Here is a 24,815-nt window from a genome sequence, read left to right on the forward strand (position 1 = left end):
TCCAAGCGTGCACTTGAATGATGTGCCCCAGCTGATGAAGGAGCTTGAATCAAAAAGTGGAACGATTGCAAGCCCCGATTTAACTGAGGAAGGCTATAAAATCAGTGAGATAAACAGCCTCCATGCTATTCAGAAACACGATGAAGAGTTCGATAGAAATCAACAAAGTGTGTGCCATAGTGCGCTCTTAGCTGTGGGTGATGTGCCTCCAAGCGTGCACTTGAATGATGTGCCCCAGCTGATGAAGGAGCTTGAATCAAAAAGTGGAACGATTGCAAGCCCCGATTTAAATGAGGAGGGCTATAAAATCAGTGAGATAAACAGCCTCCATGCTATTCAGAAACACGATGAAGAGTTCGATAGAAATCAACAAAGTGTGTGCCATAGTGCGCTCTTAGCTGTGGGTGATGTGCCTCCAAGCGTGCACTTGAATGATGTGCCCCAGCTGATGAAGGAGCTTGAATCAAAAAGTGGAGCGATTGCAAGCCCCGATTTAACTGAGGAAGGCTATAAAATCAGTGAGATAAACAGCCTCCATGCTATTCAGAAACACGATGAAGAGTTCGATAGAAATCAACAAAGTGTGTGCCATAGTGCGCTCTTAGCTGTGGGTGATGTGCCTCCAAGCGTGCACTTGAATGATGTGCCCCAGCTGATGAAGGAGCTTGAATCAAAAAGTGGAACGATTGCAAGCCCCGATTTAACTGAGGAAGGCTATAAAATCAGTGAGATAAACAGCCTCCATGCTATTCAGAAACACGATGAAGAGTTCGATAGAAATCAACAAAGTGTGTGCCATAGTGCGCTCTTTGCTGTGGGTGATGTGCCTCCAAGTGTGCACTTGAATGATGTGCCCCAGCTGATGAAGGAGCTTGAATCAAAAAGTGGAACGATTGCAAGCCCCAATTTAACTGAGGAGGGCTATAAAATCAGTGAGATAAACAGCCTCCATGCTATTCAGAAACACGATGAAGAGTTCGATAGAAATCAACAAAGTGTGTGCCATAGTGCGCTCTTAGCTGTGGGTGATGTGCCTCCAAGCGTGCACTTGAATGATGTGCCCCAGCTGATGAAGGAGCTTGAATCAAAAAGTGGAGCGATTGCAAGCCCCGATTTAACTGAGGAAGGCTATAAAATCAGTGAGATAAACAGCCTCCATGCTATTCAGAAACACGATGAAGAGTTCGATAGAAATCAACAAAGTGTGTGCCATAGTGCGCTCTTAGCTGTGGGTGATGTGCCTCCAAGCGTGCACTTGAATGATGTGCCCCAGCTGATGAAGGAGCTTGAATCAAAAAGTGGAACGATTGCAAGCCCCGATTTAACTGAGGAAGGCTATAAAATCAGTGAGATAAACAGCCTCCATGCTATTCAGAAACACGATGAAGAGTTCGATAGAAATCAACAAAGTGTGTGCCATAGTGCGCTCTTAGCTGTGGGTGATGTGCCTCCAAGCGTGCACTTGAATGATGTGCCCCAGCTGATGAAGGAGCTTGAATCAAAAAGTGGAACGATTGCAAGCCCCGATTTAACTGAGGAGGGCTATAAAATCAGTGAGATAAACAGCCTCCATGCTATTCAGAAACACGATGAAGAGTTCGATAGAAATCAACAAAGTGTGTGCCATAGTGCGCTCTTAGCTGTGGGTGATGTGCCTCCAAGCGTGCACTTGAATGATGTGCCCCAGCTGATGAAGGAGCTTGAATCAAAAAGTGGAACGATTGCAAGCCCCGATTTAACTGAGGAAGGCTATAAAATCAGTGAGATAAACAGCCTCCATGCTATTCAGAAACACGATGAAGAGTTCGATAGAAATCAACAAAGTGTGTGCCATAGTGCGCTCTTAGCTGTGGGTGATGTGCCTCCAAGCGTGCACTTGAATGATGTGCCCCAGCTGATGAAGGAGCTTGAATCAAAAAGTGGAACGATTGCAAGCCCCGATTTAACTGAGGAGGGCTATAAAATCAGTGAGATAAACAGCCTCCATGCTATTCAGAAACACGATGAAGAGTTCGATAGAAATCAACAAAGTGTGTGCCATAGTGCGCTCTTAGCTGTGGGTGATGTGCCTCCAAGCGTGCACTTGAATGATGTGCCCCAGCTGATGAAGGAGCTTGAATCAAAAAGTGGAACGATTGCAAGCCCCGATTTAACTGAGGAAGGCTATAAAATCAGTGAGATAAACAGCCTCCATGCTATTCAGAAACACGATGAAGAGTTCGATAGAAATCAACAAAGTGTGTGCCATAGTGCGCTCTTAGCTGTGGGTGATGTGCCTCCAAGTGTGCACTTGAATGATGTGCCCCAGCTGATGAAGGAGCTTGAATCAAAAAGTGGAGCGATTGCAAGCCCCGATTTAACTGAGGAAGGCTATAAAATCAGTGAGATAAACAGCCTCCATGCTATTCAGAAACACGATGAAGAGTTCGATAGAAATCAACAAAGTGTGTGCCATAGTGCGCTCTTAGCTGTGGGTGATGTGCCTCCAAGCGTGCACTTGAATGATGTGCCCCAGCTGATGAAGGAGCTTGAATCAAAAAGTGGAGCGATTGCAAGCCCCGATTTAACTGAGGAAGGCTATAAAATCAGTGAGATAAACAGCCTCCATGCTATTCAGAAACACGATGAAGAGTTCGATAGAAATCAACAAAGTGTGTGCCATAGTGCGCTCTTAGCTGTGGGTGATGTGCCTCCAAGCGTGCACTTGAATGATGTGCCCCAGCTGATGAAGGAGCTTGAATCAAAAAGTGGAGCGATTGCAAGCCCCGATTTAACTGAGGAAGGCTATAAAATCAGTGAGATAAACAGCCTCCATGCTATTCAGAAACACGATGAAGAGTTCGATAGAAATCAACAAAGTGTGTGCCATAGTGCGCTCTTAGCTGTGGGTGATGTGCCTCCAAGCGTGCGCTTGAATGATGTGCCCCAGCTGATGAAGGAGCTTGAATCAAAAAGTGGAGCGATTGCAAGCCCCGATTTAACTGAGGAAGGCTATAAAATCAGTGAGATAAACAGCCTCCATGCTATTCAGAAACACGATGAAGAGTTCGATAGAAATCAACAAAGTGTGTGCCATAGTGCGCTCTTAGCTGTGGGTGATGTGCCTCCAAGCGTGCGCTTGAATGATGTGCCCCAGCTGATGAAGGAGCTTGAATCAAAAAGTGGAGCGATTGCAAGCCCCGATTTAACTGAGGAAGGCTATAAAATCAGTGAGATAAACAGCCTCCATGCTATTCAGAAACACGATGAAGAGTTCGATAGAAATCAACAAAGTGTGTGCCATAGTGCGCTCTTAGCTGTGGGTGATGTGCCTCCAAGCGTGCACTTGAATGATGTGCCCCAGCTGATGAAGGAGCTTGAAATAAATGATGGGAAGTTTGCAAGACCCGATTCAGATGAGGAGAAGGAACAGATCACTGTGAGTCGATCCCTTGGTGAGAATGTTGAGAGCCAATATTCAGAGGTCGAAACTGATCGAATAAGTAAGCTCCAAGCAAACAGTGAGAATCACATGTTGCATTCAAACCTGGTTGATGAACCAGTAGACAAGGTATCAGAATCTAGTGACGATCTTCAGAGTCTTATGTATCTGTGGGGTCGTGACGTGACTGGGCCCCCACCGTATCCTGCATTTCCAAGTAAGGCTGCCTGGACCATACCAGAAGCCGTTCAGAGGGAGGCAACTTTAAGGGGCTTTTGCATTACTGGGCCACCACCATTCGGCGCCTTCAGGTCACAAGTCCCTGGGGATGCCAGGTACATATCAAATGTCTCACAGAGTGATGCAATGTTGAGGGGCTGTCTTGTCACTGGACCCCCTCCCTTTCCGGCGTTTAGGACACGGGCTCCCAGGGACGTGCAACACTCCATACCTACTGAAGCTTCACTAAGAGGCTGTCTCATTACTGGACCTCCCCCGTTCCGAGCTTTTGGGTCCCGGTCCCCCACGACTTCACTACAGTCTTCGCAGCGAGAAGAGAAGCCAAGGGGACGTCGTGTTATTGGACCACCTCCGTTTCCGGGTTTCAAAGCACAGGCTGGCAAGGAGGTGCTCAATCCCATTAAATGCATAAAATCTGATAGGCTCTCATCTGCCTGGGCCGCAGACCGTTCCTGCTATTCGACATCCAGCAGTCAGGGGTGCCTCAGAGATGACCGCGACTCTGGCTAGTGTTCTACCAGCATGCTCCTCACCAATCTCAGTGTTCTCCAAATTATTGTATTACTTGCTGGCCATATGGCATTTATATTATTCAAAATTAAGGAGTTGATAATAAATTGAACTTTATATAAATTCCTCATGTTTATCTCTTTCATTTTGATATTTTTCTACTTTTTTATTCACTGGATATACGAGGTGCTCTACCCTGCTTAAATATTTATTTGTGTAGCTCACATATTGTCTTAGTATTTTACATTCACAAGTCACATTATCTTCGTTAAGTCCCCATAAAACACATTTTACATCAGGTTTCTATGTAATACGCAGCTTTAAAATGGAACAGATGCTGTAGATTTTCTAGAAATGAGACCATGACTTAATATATTTTAAGTTCATTCATATGAGGGTGTTCTAAAAAGTAATCTCTTCTAATTTTTTCTGTAAAAGCTCCTAAAGCTCATAATACAGAAATGAAAAACCTTTCGTTTATTAATTAATTTTTCTCTTTGTTTTGGATTTTTTCTTTTTGGGTTTCTTGTTTTAATCAAGGTTCAGTCAGAGTTTGAGTTTTACATTCTTGGACATTATATTTTATCTACACATTATTTAAAACACATTGCTATTGTTAGTTAACGACATTATCTACATTCATTCAGTGACCCATTACGTTTTCTGGAGTCCGAATTACAGCTCTCCACGGAATCTTGTAATTTGCTCGGCAATAATGCTGCAAGCGATCATAGCTGGAATTTAAAAGGAAATACTACAATATCAATGGACCGAACGGAACCTGTTGGTGTTCAAATAGAGAATGCTCGATGAAAAGTGATTGTAAATAAAGCAGGACTTATTGTCATTCTACATCTTTATTCTTCATGTCTACACATTTGCAGCCCTCTGCCTGTAGAGGGCTCTGACTTGTAACGTGGCGAAGTGTAAAGTACCTACGTGATTGCGTGAATAAGCGTGTGCCTTAACCGCGTTTCGAATTCTAGTAATTCGCTCACACATGGAGCCTCCTCTCCTGAATGACAATGCCAAACCACACACGACGCTGTGATATCTCTCACAGTTCAGTGTTATCGATAATCCTCCATTCAGTCCCGACTTGGGCGCTTCCGATTTTCATATGTTTCCAAAACTTAAAGTCCACCTTTCAAGACTCCACTCTGACAGTGGTGAAGCCGTGGGAGCAGAGATGATGTTGTGCTGCAAGAGGAGATGACGTTGTGACTCCGTCAGCAAAGTCAAACCTTCTACAGTGACGAAATCAAGAGCTTCTCACTGGAAGAAATCTGTTCTTCGCCCAGGTGACTGTATTTAAAAGTAAATACAGCGCTTAGATATGAAGAATAAATGTGCAGAATGTTGATAAAGTTTGTCTTCCACCTGTGGAAGGGAGCACTATCGTTCTTTCTTATGAGCTACAGCCTATCACCGTTTCAGCCACAGCTTAGTGTTACGCAGTTGATCTGTTTCATTTTGCGATGGGGAGGGGAGATTTGACAGTTGTGTTCTTCTCTGATAATTCCGAATCAAAAAGAGAGGACAAAACGAAAAGGGAAGACAGGGACTGTACCTCTGGAACCCTGAGAATGCTAACTAGTACCGTTAAACGATCATTTTCGATAGGAAATCCATGACTATAGTTTCATACCTTTGGTCAACGTGTGTTGTCAAAGCTAAAGAATGGATAAGATATGGTGACAGGTCGGGATTCCACTAGAATTCGCAGTCACGTGCGAAGACGGTATCGATTGACCAGAAGTGCCGATGAGGCGCCTCTTCAAGGTGACACCAAAATCCCTTGACACTTGAAAATGTACTATTCACATACTAATGAAGGTAGAGGTTTGAAAATTGACAAAAGTGCCCGAAATGAAACAGGGATTCACTGAAAGCAGAAACAAGTGCATAAAATGGTCTACAGATGGCATTGGGCAGCAATACGTTAGTCGCGCCACGTGAGAATCGTGTATAAAATGAGGTGCAATGGAAAAGGGACACATGCGCGCCAGCAAATGCTGTACAGTGCTGTTCGATTACAGGGATTGTCATGAGTGACGGACGACGTGTTGCGCATATGTTATAAATAACATCGTCTTTGCTAAAAGTCAGTAGTTATGCTATTATTTTTGTACCATATGGTGCCCAAGCTGTTGGTCATTTTGTACACTTTTATATTTGTTTCAGTAAAACCCCGAAACTTTTCAAGCACGTGAATCAATTTTTACCTCTCTGGCTACACTGTTCCGTGAAGTGTTGAATTTTCAAATGTTAACGTACTTTCGAGTCATGCTGTAAATATCTACTAATTAGTCCCCCCCCCCCCCCCGCCCCCTCACCCCTTTACACAGGAGTCACTGTGTATCTACGACCGGACGATTCGTCTGGCATGGCAGTAATTACGTTTAAAGCCCGTTATACGGAATTACGATTTAAATTCGGAGAAGAAAGTTATCAAATGGTTCAAATGGCTCTGAGCACTATGGGACTCAACATCTGTGGTCATCAGTCCCCTAGGAATTAGAACTACTTAAACCGAACTAACCTAAGAACATCACACACATCCATGCCCGAGGCAGGATTCGAACATGCGACCGTAGCAGTCACGCGGTTCAAGAAAGTTATCTAATTGAATACCTGCACTTTCATGTAACTTAACAATTCGAACAGCACATGCCAAGAAGCAGGAAAGTTATCTGCCCCATGTTTAACTGTCGTTTAGAGTTACATCTCATGCCAATGAAGGCAACTACGAATCTGTCAGCTACAGCACAGCCTAGATCGCCTGACTCTAGCGCCAGTTCGACGCCAGCTGTGGACACTTGCTTGCTCCCAGCCTGCAGAACCAGTGCAACGTAGCCAGCCCGAGTGCAGTGGAGGTTTCCTCAATATACGACGATTAGCTGTCAGTATTTGAGTCCAGAGGCAGCCCAGCAAGAGCTACATTTTCTCTGTGATATTTTCGCACATTTCCGCATATAATAAATCTACAAAACATCCTATTCTCTGAAACATCAATACAGAAAGCCAGTATCAACAAAAATTAGTGTGCTGCATCCTCAGCCAAACAATCACGTTATGTTGCATTTTCTGCCACGTAACATCGTTATGAAACATGATTTGCGAAGCAACGCTGTTTTGTAGAAAACTCTGACTGGTAACGTCATTATGGAAGCAGCCACTGCGATACAAGTTCGTCACGCACCATGTATCTTCACTCTCTGCCATAAAATACCGTTACAAAGCACCCTTTGCCATGTAAGGAAGGTACAAAGTACCTTCTGTCACACAGCATTGGTAGGGAACACTCACTGACACGGAATATTATCACAAACCACCCTCCACGCGCAAAATCGTTAAGAATGAACCTCTACCACGCTACATGGCCACGAAGAACCGTCCACCACAAAAAGTCACGATGCACTCTGTGTCATGTAACATCGGTACAAAGCACTGTCTGCCATGCAGCATTTACACGAAGCACACTCTGCAACGCAAAGTGTTAGGAAGCAATCTCTTCCAAGTAACACTGGTACTGAGCTTCTACTATCACCTAACATCTTTACGAATTACCCATTGTCACATAACATCGTTACAATACATCTGGCACGCGACGTTGTCATGACGCACTCTCTGCCATTCAGTACTGCAATTTGATAATGTTACTCAGCACCGTCTGCCAATGATCATAGTTAGGAGGAACCCTCTTCCAAGTGTAACGTTCCCTGGCAAACTCACACTATTAATAAACAAAAATTTAATTGTACCATATACGCTGCTATGAAGCAATTTGTATATACTGTAATTATTTAACAAAAAATATTATTTAATTTTGTGTAAAAGACATTCGTTATTATTGTAATATTTTCTGTAGTAATATTCTCGATGTATTTATGATTGTAATATTTCTATACTCATAATGTAATTGCGAAATGTGTCAATATCTGCGATAACAAAAATGTAAAATTCAGCCACAGAGGAAAATAATGTTGTAAGATTACAAAGAGATGTTAATGGTCAGCAGTAATATAAAAACCACCACGTAGTGTGTATTCTTTGTTGTCTCCCTGTAGAGCTGAAAGTGAGAGCAAGCTGTGACATAGCATTTTTTATGAACAGGTAGACTTCTTCTGTCTGTATCTAGATTTATCCGCCATTAGAGGAGAAATTACAAACTAATGTAAGTTGACTTATTGTTGTGGTCTAAATACATTATAATTTATCAAAAGTGTGTACTATTAATGTAAATTAGCTTGCCCATGTCATCTATAATATTTCTTTAAAGAAATTTCAGCGTTTTTAGCGGTGTTGCTGGGCTGTGCCGCGACTGAACGATTTGCAGCGGCGGCACATTTAAAAAAATTGTTCCGCTAAGAAAAATTAACCAAACCCGTAAATCGGGAGCAGATAAAAATTAGCAGTGAATTAAGAAAATGTTTTTTCTTTTACAGCGATCCTGAGACTGACGGAGTTATCTACTAGTTTCACATTTGTGCATTCATAGGCGGATAGTTAACGTTGGAATTTAACCATTTTGGTTCTTTCAAATAACTTAAATGTATAGTGAAGTGTGTTTTATCGATGATAATTAAACATCGGCTTGACAATATTTAACCATTTTCTGCTAATAGAGACAGTCTTGTGTTCCATAGCTAACGCCGGGGAAGAATTCAGTAAATATTTAAAAAAAAAAAAAAAAACCACTGCATTTAGAAAATGTGTGCCGAGGCCGAGTTATACACTCCTGGAAATTGAAATAAGAACACCGTGAATTCATTGTCCCAGGAAGGGGAAACTTTATTGACACATTCCTGGGGTCAGATACATCACATGATCACACTGACAGAACCACAGGCATATAGACACAGGCAACAGATCATGCACAATGTCGGCACTAGTACAGTGTATATCCACCTTTCGCAGCAATGCAGGCTGCTATTCTCCCATGGAGACGATCGTAGAGATGTTGGATGTAGTCCTGTGGAACGGCTTGCCATGCCATTTCCACCTGGCGCCTCAGTTGGACCAGCGTTCGTGCTGGACGTGCAGACCGCGTGAGACAACGCTTCATCCAGGCCCAAACATGCTCAATGGGGAACAGATCCGGAGATCTTGCTGGCCAGGGTAGTTGACTTACACCTTCTAGAGCACGTTGGGTGGCACGGGATACATGCGGACGTGCATTGTCCTGTTGGAACAGCAAGTTCCCTTGCCGGTCTAGGAATGGTAGAACGATGGGTTCGATGACGGTTTGGTTGTACCGTGCACTATTCAGTGTCCCCTTGACGATCACCAGTGGTGTACGGCCAGTGTAGGAGATCGCTCCCCACACCATGATGCCGGGTGTTGGCCCTGTGTGCCTCGGTCGTATGCAGTCCTGATTGTGGCGCTCACCTGCACGACGCCAAACACGCATACGATCATCATTGGCACCACGGCAGAAGCGACTCTCATCGCTGAAGACGACACGTCTCCATTCATCCCTCCATTCACTCCTGTCGCGACACCACTGGAGGCGGGCTGCACGATGTTGGGGCGTGAGCGGAAGACGGCCTAACGGTGTGCGGGACCGTAGCCCAGCTTCATGGAGACGGTTGCGAATGGTCCTCGCCGATACTCCAGAAGCAACAGTGTCCCTAATTTGCTGGGAAGTGGCGGTGCGGTCCCCTACGGCACTGCGTAGGATCCTACGGTCTTGGCGTGCATCCGTGCGTCGCTGCGGTCCGGTCCCAGGTCGACGGGCACGTGCACCTTCCGCCGACCACTGGCGACAACATAGATGTACTGTGGAGACCTCACGCCCCACGTGTTGAGCAATTCGGCGGTATGTCCACCCGGCCTCCCGCATGCCCACTATACGCCCTTGCTCAAAGTCCGTCAACTGCACATACGGTTCACGTCCACGCTGTCGCGGCATGCTACCAGTGTTAAAGACTGCGATGGAGCTCTGTATGCCACGGCAAACTGGCTGACACTGACGGCGGCGGTGCACAAATGCTGCGCAGCTAGCGCCATTCGACGGCCAACACCGCGGTTCCTGGTGTGTCCGCTGTGCCGTGCGTGTGATCATTGCTTGTACAGCCCTCTCGCAGTGTCCGGAGCAAGTATGGTGGGTCTGACACACCGGTGTCAATGTGTTCTTTTTTCCATTTCCAGGAGTGTATAAAGGATTTAATTCTCAACTAAATATTCTTAATCAGTTAATATCAATTCACATAATTTTAAACGTACTTAATTCTGTGTAAATGAATTTTTATTACCACACGTAAATAAGAGGTCCTACAACAAAGTTCGTACGTACAGAAGGAAAGAAACATAAAATCAAAAATGTTATATTTTTTTTAAAAAAAAGGTAACTATTAATTAATTATTTTTTTTTTTTAATTTCATTAAATTGGCGCCCAACGTGGGGCTCGAATATGCAGTGGCCTCAAAATACCCATGAGATAACTAGGGAATTATTGTAGTCGAACTTTGTTGGAGAACAACTAATATTTTTTCATGTATTGTATGTATGGCCTAACCAATATTGTGTGGTAAGACCTGTATATGATTTTTTGCATGAGAACACTATATACCCAGAGGCAAGCTGAAGAAGAGAGCTCATTATATCGAAAAATTAATTACCTACCACAATACCAGGGGGCAGCTGCACCCAAGATAGATCACCAAAAGGTAAAGCTACAGTGTAGTTGTCCTGTGGGTAGTAAAGTAGCCTCAGTGCAGTGTTCTCGGATCATTAGTGGTGTGCTTATTGTTAGTGTTTTTTTTAAATAACAGGACATTTGAGTAGTTAGTCATTGTAGTATATAATAAGTGTGTTTCAATAAATGACCATTTCTTGTGTGATTATGTCAGTGAAACCTGAGTGTTAGGATATTTAGTTCAGATTTTGTTTCTTTTGTTGACTATGGTTAGATTGCGTAGTCAGAAAGATATAAACATGGATAAAGAACAACAGTTAGGAAGCAGTGATATTGAGTTAGAAAGTGGGGCACAAAGTAATGTTAGTGGCGTAGTTCAGGAAGTACAATGTGAGAATCTGGGGGCAGAAGGGCAAGAAATGTTGCCACTGCCAGCCAGTGATTCAGTTGATAGTAGAAATACTGTGCAACCCACAAGCACTAGACATGGACCAGAGAGTGGTGAGGTGTCAGAAGTGTAGTCATTAAGGGTTATGTTTGAGCGCATGCTCAATTTCCAAGCTGAATTTGCACGTATGCAAGCAGAACATGATAGAGAATGTGATGCTAAACAAGCAGAGAGTGATCGACGCCAGCATGAGAGAGACTTGCAGTTAATGCAATCTTTGGAAGCTATGCAAAGTGAGATTGTTAGTTTGAGACAAAACTATGAAACCATACCCAAAGCGGTGCAAGAACTGAGCGAAAGAGTAGATAATATCCAAGTGGCTAACGCCAGTATCGTAGATGAAATTAGTGTACTGGCTAACAGGATGGAACAATTAGAAATTGACACAAATCAAGTAATTGAGCAGAAAATGTCAGAACAAGTGCACAAAATTGAAAACCAATTTATAAAAAAAAATAGACGAGAAGGTGCACGCCGCGATTGAAGCCAAAGACGTGGGCTCCAATGCGGAAGTGCAGGACCTAAAAAAGGCGGTGCACACTGACATTCTGCTGTGGCACGCCGCGATTGAAGCCAAAGACGTGGGCTCCAATGCGGAAGTGCAGGACCTAAAAAAGGCGGTGCACACTGACATTCCGCTGTGGCAGTGGAATGTCAACCATCGTCTTGTGGAGCTGGAAAACAAGTTGCTGCATGGCGACGCACAGGCGTGTGTCACGCCAGCCAGGTCCAACAATGATAGGCATATAAATACAGCAGTGAAAAATTGCGACTGCGAGACAGAACACAACCAATGTTAGCGAAACAAACAAATGTCACTCCAAAATAGTGATTGAAGAAAGCCTGATTAAAAACCGACAGTTTCAGATCTTTACAACGGAGAAGAAATCTGTTCACCCTTTGGTATTTATTAACGGATTTAGAAACATTTTGCCTAGCATGGAGTCATACACAGAAAATACAGTTCGTTATGTCTTACATACAAGGAGATGCTGCATTATGGGCAACCGAAGCAGCTGACAGTTGTGACACATATGAGCAATTTGAAAAGGCATTCTTGGCCAAATATTGGTCAACATGTATTTAGGAGAGATTACGGAAAGAGGTATATAATCCAGAGCCGTATTCTCCACGATTAGGCAATTTGCGAAAATATTTTGAGAAATACATTAATAAGACCCGTTACTGGGATGAGCAGATTTCATCCCGGGATTTGATCAGACTTTTGAAATCCCACTTGCCAATACACGTAAAGGAAAAACTTATACACGTACCGGAGAACGACATGGAACATATCTTGTCTGTTCTGGACTCAATTGACCTGATGCAGGAGGATGTTAAAGCAGCCTCTGAACAGGCTAGAAGTAACGGAAATGGTTACAGAAATGGTCGAAATAACACGCCTCCACCAAATAATGGAAACGGCGGAGGTAACAATAGGAGACAAGATTATATGCAAAACAGGAATAGAGGTAGAGACCGGAACGGCAATAGTCCGCCGGTGAATAATGACCAGAAAAGGAGGTCTGATGACCGATATGAAACAGGCCCACCAAGCAATAGTAGATGGAAAAATGCCAGGAGGCCGTGGAACACTAATACCTATAACGATGGAAACCGAACTTGGCCACAGAACCAGAGGCCCAGTCCGGACCGGCAAAACAGTGAAAGATATGACAATAACCAATCGCCACCACAAAATGCGCCAATTGCGCAACCGTGGCGGCCGACGCAACATAACTTACACATAGTGGAGTTCAGCGACACAGAGCAGCCACACCCATCCACCAGTAATAATCCAACAAACTAGATTAAGCCGAGGTACGCTCTCCATTGTCGGCTGAGGTTTGGAGTGAGAGCAGCCCGACACAGAACAAATCATCGAGAATCTGTATCCTCAGGTATAATGATGGGGTACAGATGGGACATGAAATAATAACTGAACCACCCACTTGCATAAAGGAGCACAAAGACAAAGTACAAGCGATAATTGAGATCAAAATTAACAATATTGATGTGCATGCAATCGTAGATACAGGTGCTACTGTCAGTGTCATGAGTATGGACTTATTCAGAGTACTGGGGAAAGAAAAGCGTATGCTGACTTTTCCTGTGAACAATTGCAAAGTTACTGGAGCCATCAGTGCACAGCGACAAATAATTAAACTCCAAGTATGGGTAGAGATGTATATACGGGGAGAAGCCATAGCGTGCTCATTCCTGGTAGTAAGGGGTTTAAAGGTAGTCTGCATTTTGGGGGTAGATTTTTAGAGAGAAAGGGACGAAGTAATCGACCTTTCTCGGGGAAAATTAAGTTTGATGAACGCGGGTAGGAGTATAGAATTGTCCATGCTCAGATCTGAAGAGGTACCTGTGCCTAATTGTAATGCTATTAATATAAAATGTAGGAATCAGTGGATACTACATTTAGACAATCATTCTCTAGGGTAAAATCTCTATTATCCAGACGTACAAGGTGATCAATTAAAAGCAAATGTGGACACACTTGTGAACAAAGTATCACAGTCCGAAAATCTGGACTCCATGCAACAGCAGGATTTGGTACAGTTATTATCTAACTATGCAGATGTATTTTCAGAACAAACAGGAATCGTTAAGGGGTATCAATACAATATCGAGGCGAAGTCTCACAAAACCTACTGTCGATCCTCATTCTCCATTTCTTAGTCCAAGAAGGAAATAGTAGCTATCTCTTAGCAGATCCCCACTCAGGAAGAGTACGGGGACTGTATCCGCATAAGGATGTAAAAATATTCCTACAGTAAATGACTAATAGTCCTATGTGTTATGTGTAAAAAAGGTACACCATTCTTTTGAAAATGAATGAACATTAATGATGTGTGATCTGTAGAGATAATGTACTAGTGTAGAAGTATTTAGTTATAAGAATATGATTGGCTTTCTCTTTTGTTTATGAATATTTGTGTTGTGTCTTCTTTTAATTAGTGTTAGCTTAAACATGCTCTAAATGTCTGAACAGATAACCTGATTAGTGCAATTATTTATAGTGTTAAATTGTGGCAGAGATCAGTCAGGAGGAATATTTTAGTAGTGTTTAGTTTGTGTACTACATAATATTCTATATATGTGTCAAACTTGAAATATTTCTTGGTACAATCCTTTCTATATATATATATATATATATATATATATATATATATATATATATATATAAAAACAAAGATGAGGTGACTTACCGAACGAAAGCGCTGGCAGGTCGATAGACACACAAACAAACACAAACATACACACAAAATTCAAGCTTTCGCAACAAACTGTTGCCTCATCAGGAAAGAGAGAAGGAGAGGGAAAGACGAAAGGATGTGGGTTTTAAGGGAGAGGGTAAGGAGTCATTCCAATCCCGGGAGCGGAAAGACTTACCTTAGGGGGAAAAAAGGACGGGTATACACTCGCACACACACACATATCCATCCACACATATACAGACACAAGCAGACATATTGGAATATGAAAAGGAATATTTATTTTCACGGTTATAAGTTCAACTCCTATCTGTTCATCATTTCACTCGCTGCCGAGATCCTAGATCAAGAGGTTCAGTGCAGACCAGAATAATTAACGCCCTATCTGGAAGAGTGTCCCTGCATCAACATTGTGACACTCCAGACTAAACACAATGGAATTAATGTGAAGGTAATGACCCAGACTTGATAGGCACCTAGTGAACTTGATTTACTCATACAAAAAATATTGTGCGTCATGTGTTTAAGAATTTATAGACAAATCAACAATTTGAATGTTTGTGGTGATTATTTGGTACCACATACTACTGCAACCAGCAGTACATAATGGAAATTATGTTTATTGACCTTTCATGTAATGATACTCAAGATCTGCTGATACCGGTATCACTTAAAGTTAACCTATGGTTGTGCACACATTCATAAATTACCTTCAAAATTTTCTCAACTATTCTTTCCAATCAATTTTTCCAATTATTCAGGCACTTCTTAATCCATTTGCACATCCCTATTCAGTTCTCATACTGGTATTTTGTGAAACACAAATTTTCTCATCATTTTACAACTCTGGTGGACATGATGCCTTATGGGATTTTAATAATTTGAGTACTGGACGCCAAACATCATTCAAATTGAAACCACCATACTAATTTATTAGGTTTTCTGACATCTTTATTTTGACAGACCCCTTAATTGTGCTGCTCCTCAAACTAGGCATTTGCACCACAATACTGGTCACATTGTATTTCATTTCATGATTATCTTCAAGTCACTGCTCAGTAATGGTTGATTTGCTTGGTTGTTTAAGTACGGTATGTCATAGGGTTCTTTGCATCTCTCCTCGACTATTCTGGTAGTTTCTCCCAAGCAAGACAAGCCACATTTGAATGGAATGCAGTACAAAACCCAGCAATCTCTCATAGAACAACACTTTATGAGAAAAGCCCTCACTATGCAGGCATAAAACTACTGAATTGCTTCCATCCTAATATCTCCAAATTGCCCATTACAAAACTAAAAATGAAATTAAAATTATGGCTCCTAAACAATCCTGTATATTCAATAGATGGGTTTCTAGATTTAGTACATTCATATGATGGAAGACCATCTATCTAAAAATATATGTAATCTCAGATCTTTGACTGTGTCACAAACTGTCAATATTTGAATGTCAGATATGAATACTGTGTCACAAACAGTAGATTCCATAATCTAAGTATGTCAATAACAAATTTTTTTGTGTATAGTCCATTTATGTAACTCTGTCCTCTCAACTAAATTTAGAAAAAGTTGTGTAGATAAAAGTGCCAGCCAATAATATGTAACCCTAGTAAGTAAGGCTCTGACTTATCCAGAAGGAGGGGGAAAAAAAATATCTGTTGATGTTGGATTGAAAATAATAATAAAATAAAGCAATCAGAGGCCTAGATCAACTTAGTGATGTTAAAAAATCCTTATAATCCTAATTGAGGGTGTGAAATATACTGGATGCCATGTTTCCATGGTCTACCAATCTTTCTGGACATTGGGCCAGTATAAGGTAAGTATGTGCTGTTTGGCTTCTCTTCATCAGTCTCAGTCTCAACCTCTTTCTCAGGCATACTGGATATTGCCTGCATCACTCATTCAATTTGATGATCTGCGGACCCATTCTTTTGGAAAATTATTTATAGGTACTCTAATTGTTTGGTGAGGCTCTCCTTGTCTGAATGTGGTCGAGCTCTATGGACCAAGATCTGTAGCACCAAATTTCTTTGTGAAGGATGGTGGTGGCTCAAGGCATGGAGACAAGAGTTGGAAAATGATGAGAGAATCTGCATTTCACAGAATATCAGTGAGACCTCTGAAAAACAAAAGAGTATCAAAAGGAACACTGGGCATCAGGAATCAAAATCAGCTATAAACAGCAGTGTGAGACCAACAATAGCTCACAGTCAGGTTGACCTCCAGGCAGTAAATAGATGGCACCTGAAGAAGACAGTGGGTTGGTCATCAAAATATTTTGAACAAAATGGAGGGAACAACTCAGGAGAACACCCGGAAGCTCATTACTGATGTATCAGTATGTTGCCTGACGTTTACATGAGGAAGTCCATTTCAAGCGATGCCTATTGAGTCAGTTTACTAAGACTGAAAAAGAACATTGCCTCACTTATTCTGTGATATTATTTGACAATTACATACACCCTGTTGTTTTATTATACATAGTGAACAGCTAGTTTCTACAAAGCACAGTTGACCCCCAGGAATGAAAGCCAAGCTGGAGAAATGTCCTTCATATACAGCATGAAAACTCAATTGTATTGTTGTCACATTCAAGACCACTGAAACTTATCATTTAGGGACATCTTCTCATATTATTTATAGCAGTATGATTCTGTCCTGAATCACTTAATGAGAGGGGAAAAAATCATATATTTTGCTGAAGAATGGCAGTGGAGCCAATTCTCTAGGCTATCAGTACAATTTTATATACAATATCAAAATTGTAAATTCTTTATTGGAATGTCTTGTATATGACAGTACTACCACAGTGACAGGGGCAACTAAAATTGTACTGGTGAAACATTTTTCAGATTTTGCAAAGATATATGCATTAAAAACTTAAAAAATAGTAAAAGCAGTCTCCTACCTCCAGGGAATAACTCTGTTATCTTTTTGTTTGTCTTGTTCTCTACCCACTTGTTGATTTTTACTCTAGATTTCTCTGTTTCATTGACAAAATCAACTTCTTCTGCTTCAGCAAAAAATTTTGCAGCAGATGCTCTGAACTCTTCTTTAATTGGAAAACTTGCTTGTGCATAAACCTTGTTGGCTACTTCAAGCACTATGTCATCAGAGCTCTATAAAGAACATCAATTGTCTATACAGCCACAATGAACTAACAAACAGATGAATAAAAAGAAATAAAGTAACTATATTGATTTTAGCAAGCTTGAAATGTATCAAGGGCAGTGCTGTTTTAATTTAACTACAAATCGGCAGTAACTACATATAATAAATAAAAGGTATTTCACAGGAGAAGGAGTTTAAAGGAAATGAATGCAGGGAAGACAGGCAAAGATTTGTTTGAAATAATGGGCAACTTGTGACATTACAGCCTTTATCACTGCGATTTTTAACGTGTAAAAGTTTTTTTTTCTGTATTCGCGTCAGTATGTGCGAACTTTTAACATATACCAATGAATGTTGTAACCAGATATCTTTGCCGCGTTCCTGAAAAGCGCAGAATATCACGATAGCTATAAACTGTTATACGCTGCTATCGATCAGTAAAAAAAAACGATGCACCTATGTTTAAAAATAACAATTGCCAATTTTTACTTCTTCAGGGAGCCGCGCCGCTGTCTAGCTGTTCTGTGAATGTGTTGCGAGTCGGACGCAAAAGTATTGTGCTCCATACTGATATAATCATTTTATTGTAAAGTTAAGAGTTTAAGTGATTAAAAATATATGTAGCCACAAACAAGCGAGAATGTATATCGTGAAAAATTCGCTCCACCGCCACAATGGGTGGCCATGTTAATGTAAGTTTCCGTTTCATAATATAATACTTGAAGCCTTGAAGTTTATTTAATTTCAAAGAAAATCTCTCAACCTTATTTTCATTAATTATACTTGTGATAATCTTTTCTGTTTAAAAGATTTATGCAGTTTATGATCCAGCGTGTGTTCTGTCGGAACAGGAGGCTGTCGTGACGACATCGTTATAGTATTTATTCCAAGTTCTTTCAGTTCCGTTTATATGTTCGTACAAATCCAATTAGTTGGTCCCTTAGGTTTCTTTCATGTAACTTCTGTCTGTTTTCTCTGCGCGATCTTCCTCCGAAAAAAAATTTCTGTTCATTTTTTAGTAATTTTCAATATCGCGAATGAGAAAAGACAGCCGCCTCCTGCTCCGAACGGAACACCACGACTTTTCTAACGTCGGAGAGTACCGCACGAATTTTCCGCTAAAAGGTAATAGAATTTCTTAAAGCTGGATCAATTACACATGTTGCTGCTGTTCTCCAACAAATCTGGTGTGATTAATAGTAATTTATTCTGTCACGACAAAAAGAAAAAATTTTATTTTTACCAGAGCAACAAAGCTTTCAATTAAATTACTAAAAAATCATACCAGATCTGGCGCCCGAACAGGGACTTGACTAAAAATATTGAAAGTGTCATGGTACTAATATATGATTGTGTTATTTCATGTATCGCTCTTTGGAAGCCAATGCTGCATAAAATTACGGATGAGCAATAAATATACGCAATCTTGAAGGACGCGGTATTTACACAAATATCTTGGGATTTAATAAGACGCAGATTTGCAGTTTTGAAGAAAACGCCGAGTGAGTACCAAATTTTCGTTTGCCATAGTTCTGTCTAAAGAGTAGCTCATTGACCTTCAAATTCGACCTCACTCTATCCTTCCTGTAGCTTAGCGTAAAAAACCATTTTTTTTTTCTACGTAAATATTTGAACATTTTCTGTAACCTTTTGCTTGGCCTATTTGTTTTATACTGTAGTTAGTATTTTCGTGTAAGTTCAAGATGGATGCCATTTCAGTCTTTTCTGTGTAACAGCGTTGGCAATCAATTGTTTCAACGGCGTTGACTCCATCTTGTCTTTTTGCTACAGACGTGTGTCAGTTATTACCCACGTAACATTAGACATTTGACGAACGCGCCGCGACTTTAACTTGCGCGGCAAGAATAATTGACAATCAGAATTTCAGTTGGCAGTACCCATTTTAAGTTGGCAATACTTGAATTTCATTATGGCGGACGGACAATCGAGCGCGAACTCTGCAGACGAAAGCGACGGCACTGTTAACAAACATTACCGACTCCGCTCACGCGGAACGACGGCCAGGACAGACGACAGACAAGAGGTAGCTAACGTGGACGACACTCAGCAGGAAACACCCACCTCCCCGATAACGGTATCAAATGACGTTGTCAAAATGTTACAGGAATTGATACTAGACAGACAGGAGAGGGAACAACGTGAGAAAGACAGAGACAAGTTTTTATCAGAGTTGAAAACGGATATGACAACACAGATTGACTCAGTTAGGAATGACGTAAATACCACCATTGATGCGAAAGTAGGCTCTCTCACAGCGAAAGTAGGTACCCTCACTACGCAAGTAGGCTCTCTCACAGCACAGATAGATTCGGTTAAGGGTGACGTCACGGCACAGATAGATTCGGTTAAGGGTGACGTCACGGCACAGATAGATTTGGTTAAGGGTGACGTCACGGCGCAAGTAACCACTTTGACAACACAGATAAGCACTCTGAATAACAAAATTGATAACATTGGTCAGAATCTCACAACTCAAATCGAAGCATGTCGCAAAGAAACCGATTCGGTAAAACTTGCATTTAAAACAGTTGCACGACAGGTAGACGAGTTAGCGACAGCGGTAGCCACTGTAGAATCAAAAGTAAGTGCAATGGCGAATGACATTTCGGACCGAACTATTGAGGAAAGAGTTAACAGTAGTGTTGCTTCGCACACTAAAGCACTTACCGAACATTACAAAGAATGGATTGATGTACAAGAGAAGCTTGTTGAGGAGAAGGTTACACGTGACTTGAAAGATGTTGTTAAATCCGCAACCTTAGATATATTATCTGCACCCGGCAGTTCAGGAGACACTGTTTGTACTGAACTAGGCCAAATTAGACGAGTGTTTACCCGGGATTTGCCGGAATGGCGGAAGCAAGTAACAGATGAGATATCCGACCTGAAGCAGCAAATTCAAACACTACAGTATGATAACCTGAGTGACGGGAAACACTCACTACCTTCTGAGCCAGATGAACATCAATACCAGACAACACAACAACACAACACACCACAGTACATTCCGCGACCGAAAAATGAATTTAACGATCCACACAACAACAACACTGAACAATTGACACTCACAACCCTCATGAAAGAGGAGAGTGTATTGAAACACAGAGTTTTTCAACCATTCCAACCGGAAAAGCGAAATATTCATCCAGTCGTTTTCCTAAAGAACTTTTCAGGAGTCTTTCCAGCTGCCTGGAATGACAAACAGAGAATACAATTCATTACCGGATATATACAAGGAGAAAGTGCTATATGGGGAACCGAGATGGTTGATAAGTGCAAAACATTTAGCGAGTTTGAGAAAAACTTTTTAAGCAAATTTTGGAGCGCAGGTGTTCAGCAACGCCTACGCAAAGAGGTCTATAACGCCGAACCTTTCCATTCGAACAGTGGCGGACTTCGCCGGTACTTTGAAAAGTACTTGAGAAAGATACAATATTGGGACACTCCCATAACAACAAAAGATGTTATTATGATTCTTAAGTCAAAACTACCCATTTCCATACGCGAAAAAGTAGTGAACGTGTCAGAGGAAGATCAGGACGCATTTTTATCCGTCCTTGAGTCGCTCGATCTTATACACGAAGACGCGCGTGAGAATGTTAACCGTAAGAACAACAACGCAGGCACGTATTCGAATGGAAACGGTAGTAATGGAAATGGTTCACACGAAACACAATACGGAAACAAACAGTACAATAACCGCAATAGAGGCCGAAACAATGGTTACCGTAATGGTAAACCCAAAAACAAGCATTACGGCAACCAACGGTACAATCCAATATACAACACGCAACAACAGTATTACGAGAATGCCCCATACCAATCAAACAATAACGGTAGTAACTTCTACGAGAATGGGAACAAATACAAGGGTAAACGTTGCAACAATCAAAATTGCGGAGGTCAGCTACCTCCACCACAACCCTATGGGCAGCCACAACACCAGTAACAACAGCAATACACGCCTCAGCAACAACCATTCATGCAACAACAACAGTACACGCCACCACAACAGGACTTTAGATACAATAACAATAAACCAAGGAAACAATACAATCCACCGGTATATTTTACGCAGGCAAGTAATGTACCGATTTTTCAGCCTGGTAATCAAGTGCATTACCAACAAGGGTTTGATACAAATTAACAAACACAATGGGTAAAAAACGAGCGAGAATGGTCAAGTGATGTGACAGAAGAATCAAATCAGTCGCATCACAAGAAAGCGGAAAACTAAAGGCAGCACCTTTTCGCCTCCTTGGGGATGCTGCGGGACATAATGGGGGCAAACTCGACCTTCAACGACTTAACGTAATACGTTATGATCGCGACACTGACTTGAGAGACGATTTGTTGCAGGAAAATATTGAGACAGACTTGAATGACGTATGGGAAGACGAAGTACAAGCAATGACTAAAATTTACATAGCCAATACGCCAACAGATGCTATTATTGATACTGGTGCAAACGTAAATGCTTTATGACTATGTATGTTTAAGAAAGTTTCTGCAGGGATGAAAATTTTAACGTTACCAGTACAAGGTTGTTCAGTAACAGGAGCGGTAGGATCTTTATCACAGCGAGTCAATTTGCAAGCTCAGGTACCGATAAGGATTAATTCTACTTCTTTCATGTGTGTATTTCTAGTAGTTAAGAATTTGTCAGTGTCATGCTTATTAGGAATGGAGTTCCTGAGGAAGAATAAGGCAGTGATTGATATAGAAAAGGGTATCTGTACAATCCGAGTAGGTGAACAGGAGGTAACGCTGCAATTGTTGCGCGCCAAGGTAAAAAGAGTCAACACTGAGCACAAAGTTAAGGTACGCAGACTGGTACAGCGAATGTTTTTGAACCAAGCACACATGACAAGACAGGGTAACAGTTGGACGGATTTTGGTACTGATGACGGACTTCTGACTAGAGAAGAGATTTTGAATAAAGTAAGCGAATCAAGTGAACTTGATTACATACAAAGGCAAGATTTACTGCACTTACTTATGAGGTATCTTCATGTCTTTTCTTCGAAACCTGGAGTAATACGTGACTACGAATATGACATGAAGGTCGCTCCCCATTCTACTTTTTGCAAGACAACGTACTCTGTCCCGTATGCAAGGCGCGAGGCTGTGAAAAATGAAATACGTAAAATGCTTAAGTGGGAGATCATTGAACCGTCAGACTCACCTTACAGTAGTCCGTTATTGCCAGTTTTGAAGCAGGATGGTAGTGTACGCATAGTTTTGGATGCAAGAAACATAAATAAAATAATTATTCCAGTAAGAACTCGACCTGAGGCTATGGATGAACAATTACAAAGGTTTCATGGAGTAAAATTCCTCACATCGGTAGACTTGAGATCGAGCTACTGGCAGGTCAAGATGACATCACAGTCTCGAAAATATACAGCGTTTATATTTGCAGGTAGATCATACCAATTCAAAGTAGTTCCATTTGGTTTGAATGTGAGTTCAGGCGTATTCATAGCTGCACTTGATCATGTATTAGGACCTGAACTGTTGGATCGAGTAACAGTGTATGTTGATGACTTACTGATTGCTACGAAATCTTGGGAAGAACATTTAGACATAATAAGCAAAGTTTTCCAGAGGTTTGTTGACTATGGAGTCACAGCTAATCTACATAAGTCTAAATTTGGTAAAAGTGAGATTAAATTTTTAGGACATCTTGTATCATCACAGGGAATTACCCCAGATCCAGACAAACTAGCAGCTATTAAAAACTTTCCTGTGCCCTCTTCTAAACGCCAGTTGAAAGGCTTCCTCGGAATGACTTCCTTTTTCAGAAAGTTTATTTCGGACCAGTCGATGAACAGTCAAGCATTGCATGATCTTCTAAAGAAAAATACTCACTGGCATTGGACGCCAGAGTGTCAGGCAGATTTTGATCGCATTAAACAAGCACTTCTTAACAGCAATATTTTGTTCCATCCAGACATGGATAAAGAATTCTGTATTTCGTCAGATGCTTCATTTCAGGGGCTTGGTTCTTGTTTGTTTCAAATAGAAGTAATTGATGGAAAAGAAGAGATAAGAGTTATCAGCTTTGCAAGTAGGGTTCTCACAGAATGTGAGAGGTCATACTCGGTGACAGAGTTGGAGGCTCTGGCCGTTGTATGGTCCTTTAAAAGGTTCAATTACTACATCCATGGTCGGAAAATTAAGGTCTTTTCTGATCACCAAGCTCTTAGTTTCTTGCTCTCGTGTAAACTTCTTCATTCTCGTCTTACACGATGGAGTCTCTTCTTGCAAGAGTATGATTTCGAAATAGTATACATCAAGGGTAAAAACAACATTATCGCGGATGCTTTGTCACGCATGCCGCAAAGACTTCCCGAGTCCAGTGAACTTATCGAGCAGATGTCTAACTACCGAATTCTTCTAATGAAAGACCCACTACATAGAAAGTATTTCCTTCAGCTCTGCAAGCAGATGCGCATACTCCAAGAAACAGATCCCAAATGGCGTAAGATCAAACAACTTCTTCTAACAAAACCCGATCACCACTTGTCCAAATTTTATAAACTACACAATGATGTTTTATTCCATCGAACTTCTCTCCTCTCGTGTGTATACCACACGCATACGTTGAACACCTTATCTGGTACACACATCTTTCCTGGGGTCATTATGGACCTGAAAAATGCAAACGAAAGATTTCTGCGTATTGCTATGTACCAAACTTGCACCATCGAATCCACAAGTTGTTAAGTACATGTCTTATCTGCCAGAAGGCAAAACCCTTCAACCATTCGAACCTAATTCCTCTGAATCCAATTATTACTGAGAGACCAAATCAAGTTCTGGCCCTTGATCTCGCCGGCCCCCTTCCGCAAGGGAGGGGACGGGTGAAATACCTAGTCGCATTGATGGATCTTTTCACAAAACATGTGAGACTTTATGCAGTGAAATCATCCAGTGCACTTCCGATCATCCGTCGAATCGAACAAGACTATTTTCCTCGATTTGGCAAGCCGGAGGCCATTCTATCAGATAATGCATCGAATTTCACTGGCAGACAATGGCGTAATTTTCTTGCCAGACATGGCATCAAACAAATACTTATATCTCGTTTCAGACCGCAATCTAATCCCACCGAACGTATCTTCAAAGAGTTCAATAGATTCATTCGAACCTACATACCTAATCGACAAACCCGTTGGATTGACTTTGTATCT

The 24,815-nt window shown here is 41.5% G+C and overlaps 1 protein-coding gene across 1 annotated transcript in view; it reads right to left on the reverse strand.

Moving 5' to 3' along the window:
* Nucleotides 1–17,309: 17,309 nt before the first annotated feature.
* Nucleotides 17,310–24,815, reverse strand: part of LOC126456615 (serpin-like protein HMSD) — a 144,499-nt gene continuing 136,993 nt past the window's right edge. Inside the window, exon 4 of the mRNA XM_050092358.1 lies at nt 17,310–17,606. Coding sequence (XP_049948315.1) covers nt 17,310–17,606 — 297 coding nt within the window. The remainder of the gene's footprint in view (nt 17,607–24,815) is intronic.

This window comes from Schistocerca serialis, chromosome 2 (genome assembly GCF_023864345.2).
Source record: "Schistocerca serialis cubense isolate TAMUIC-IGC-003099 chromosome 2, iqSchSeri2.2, whole genome shotgun sequence".
Classification (NCBI taxonomy): domain Eukaryota; kingdom Metazoa; phylum Arthropoda; class Insecta; order Orthoptera; family Acrididae; genus Schistocerca; species Schistocerca serialis.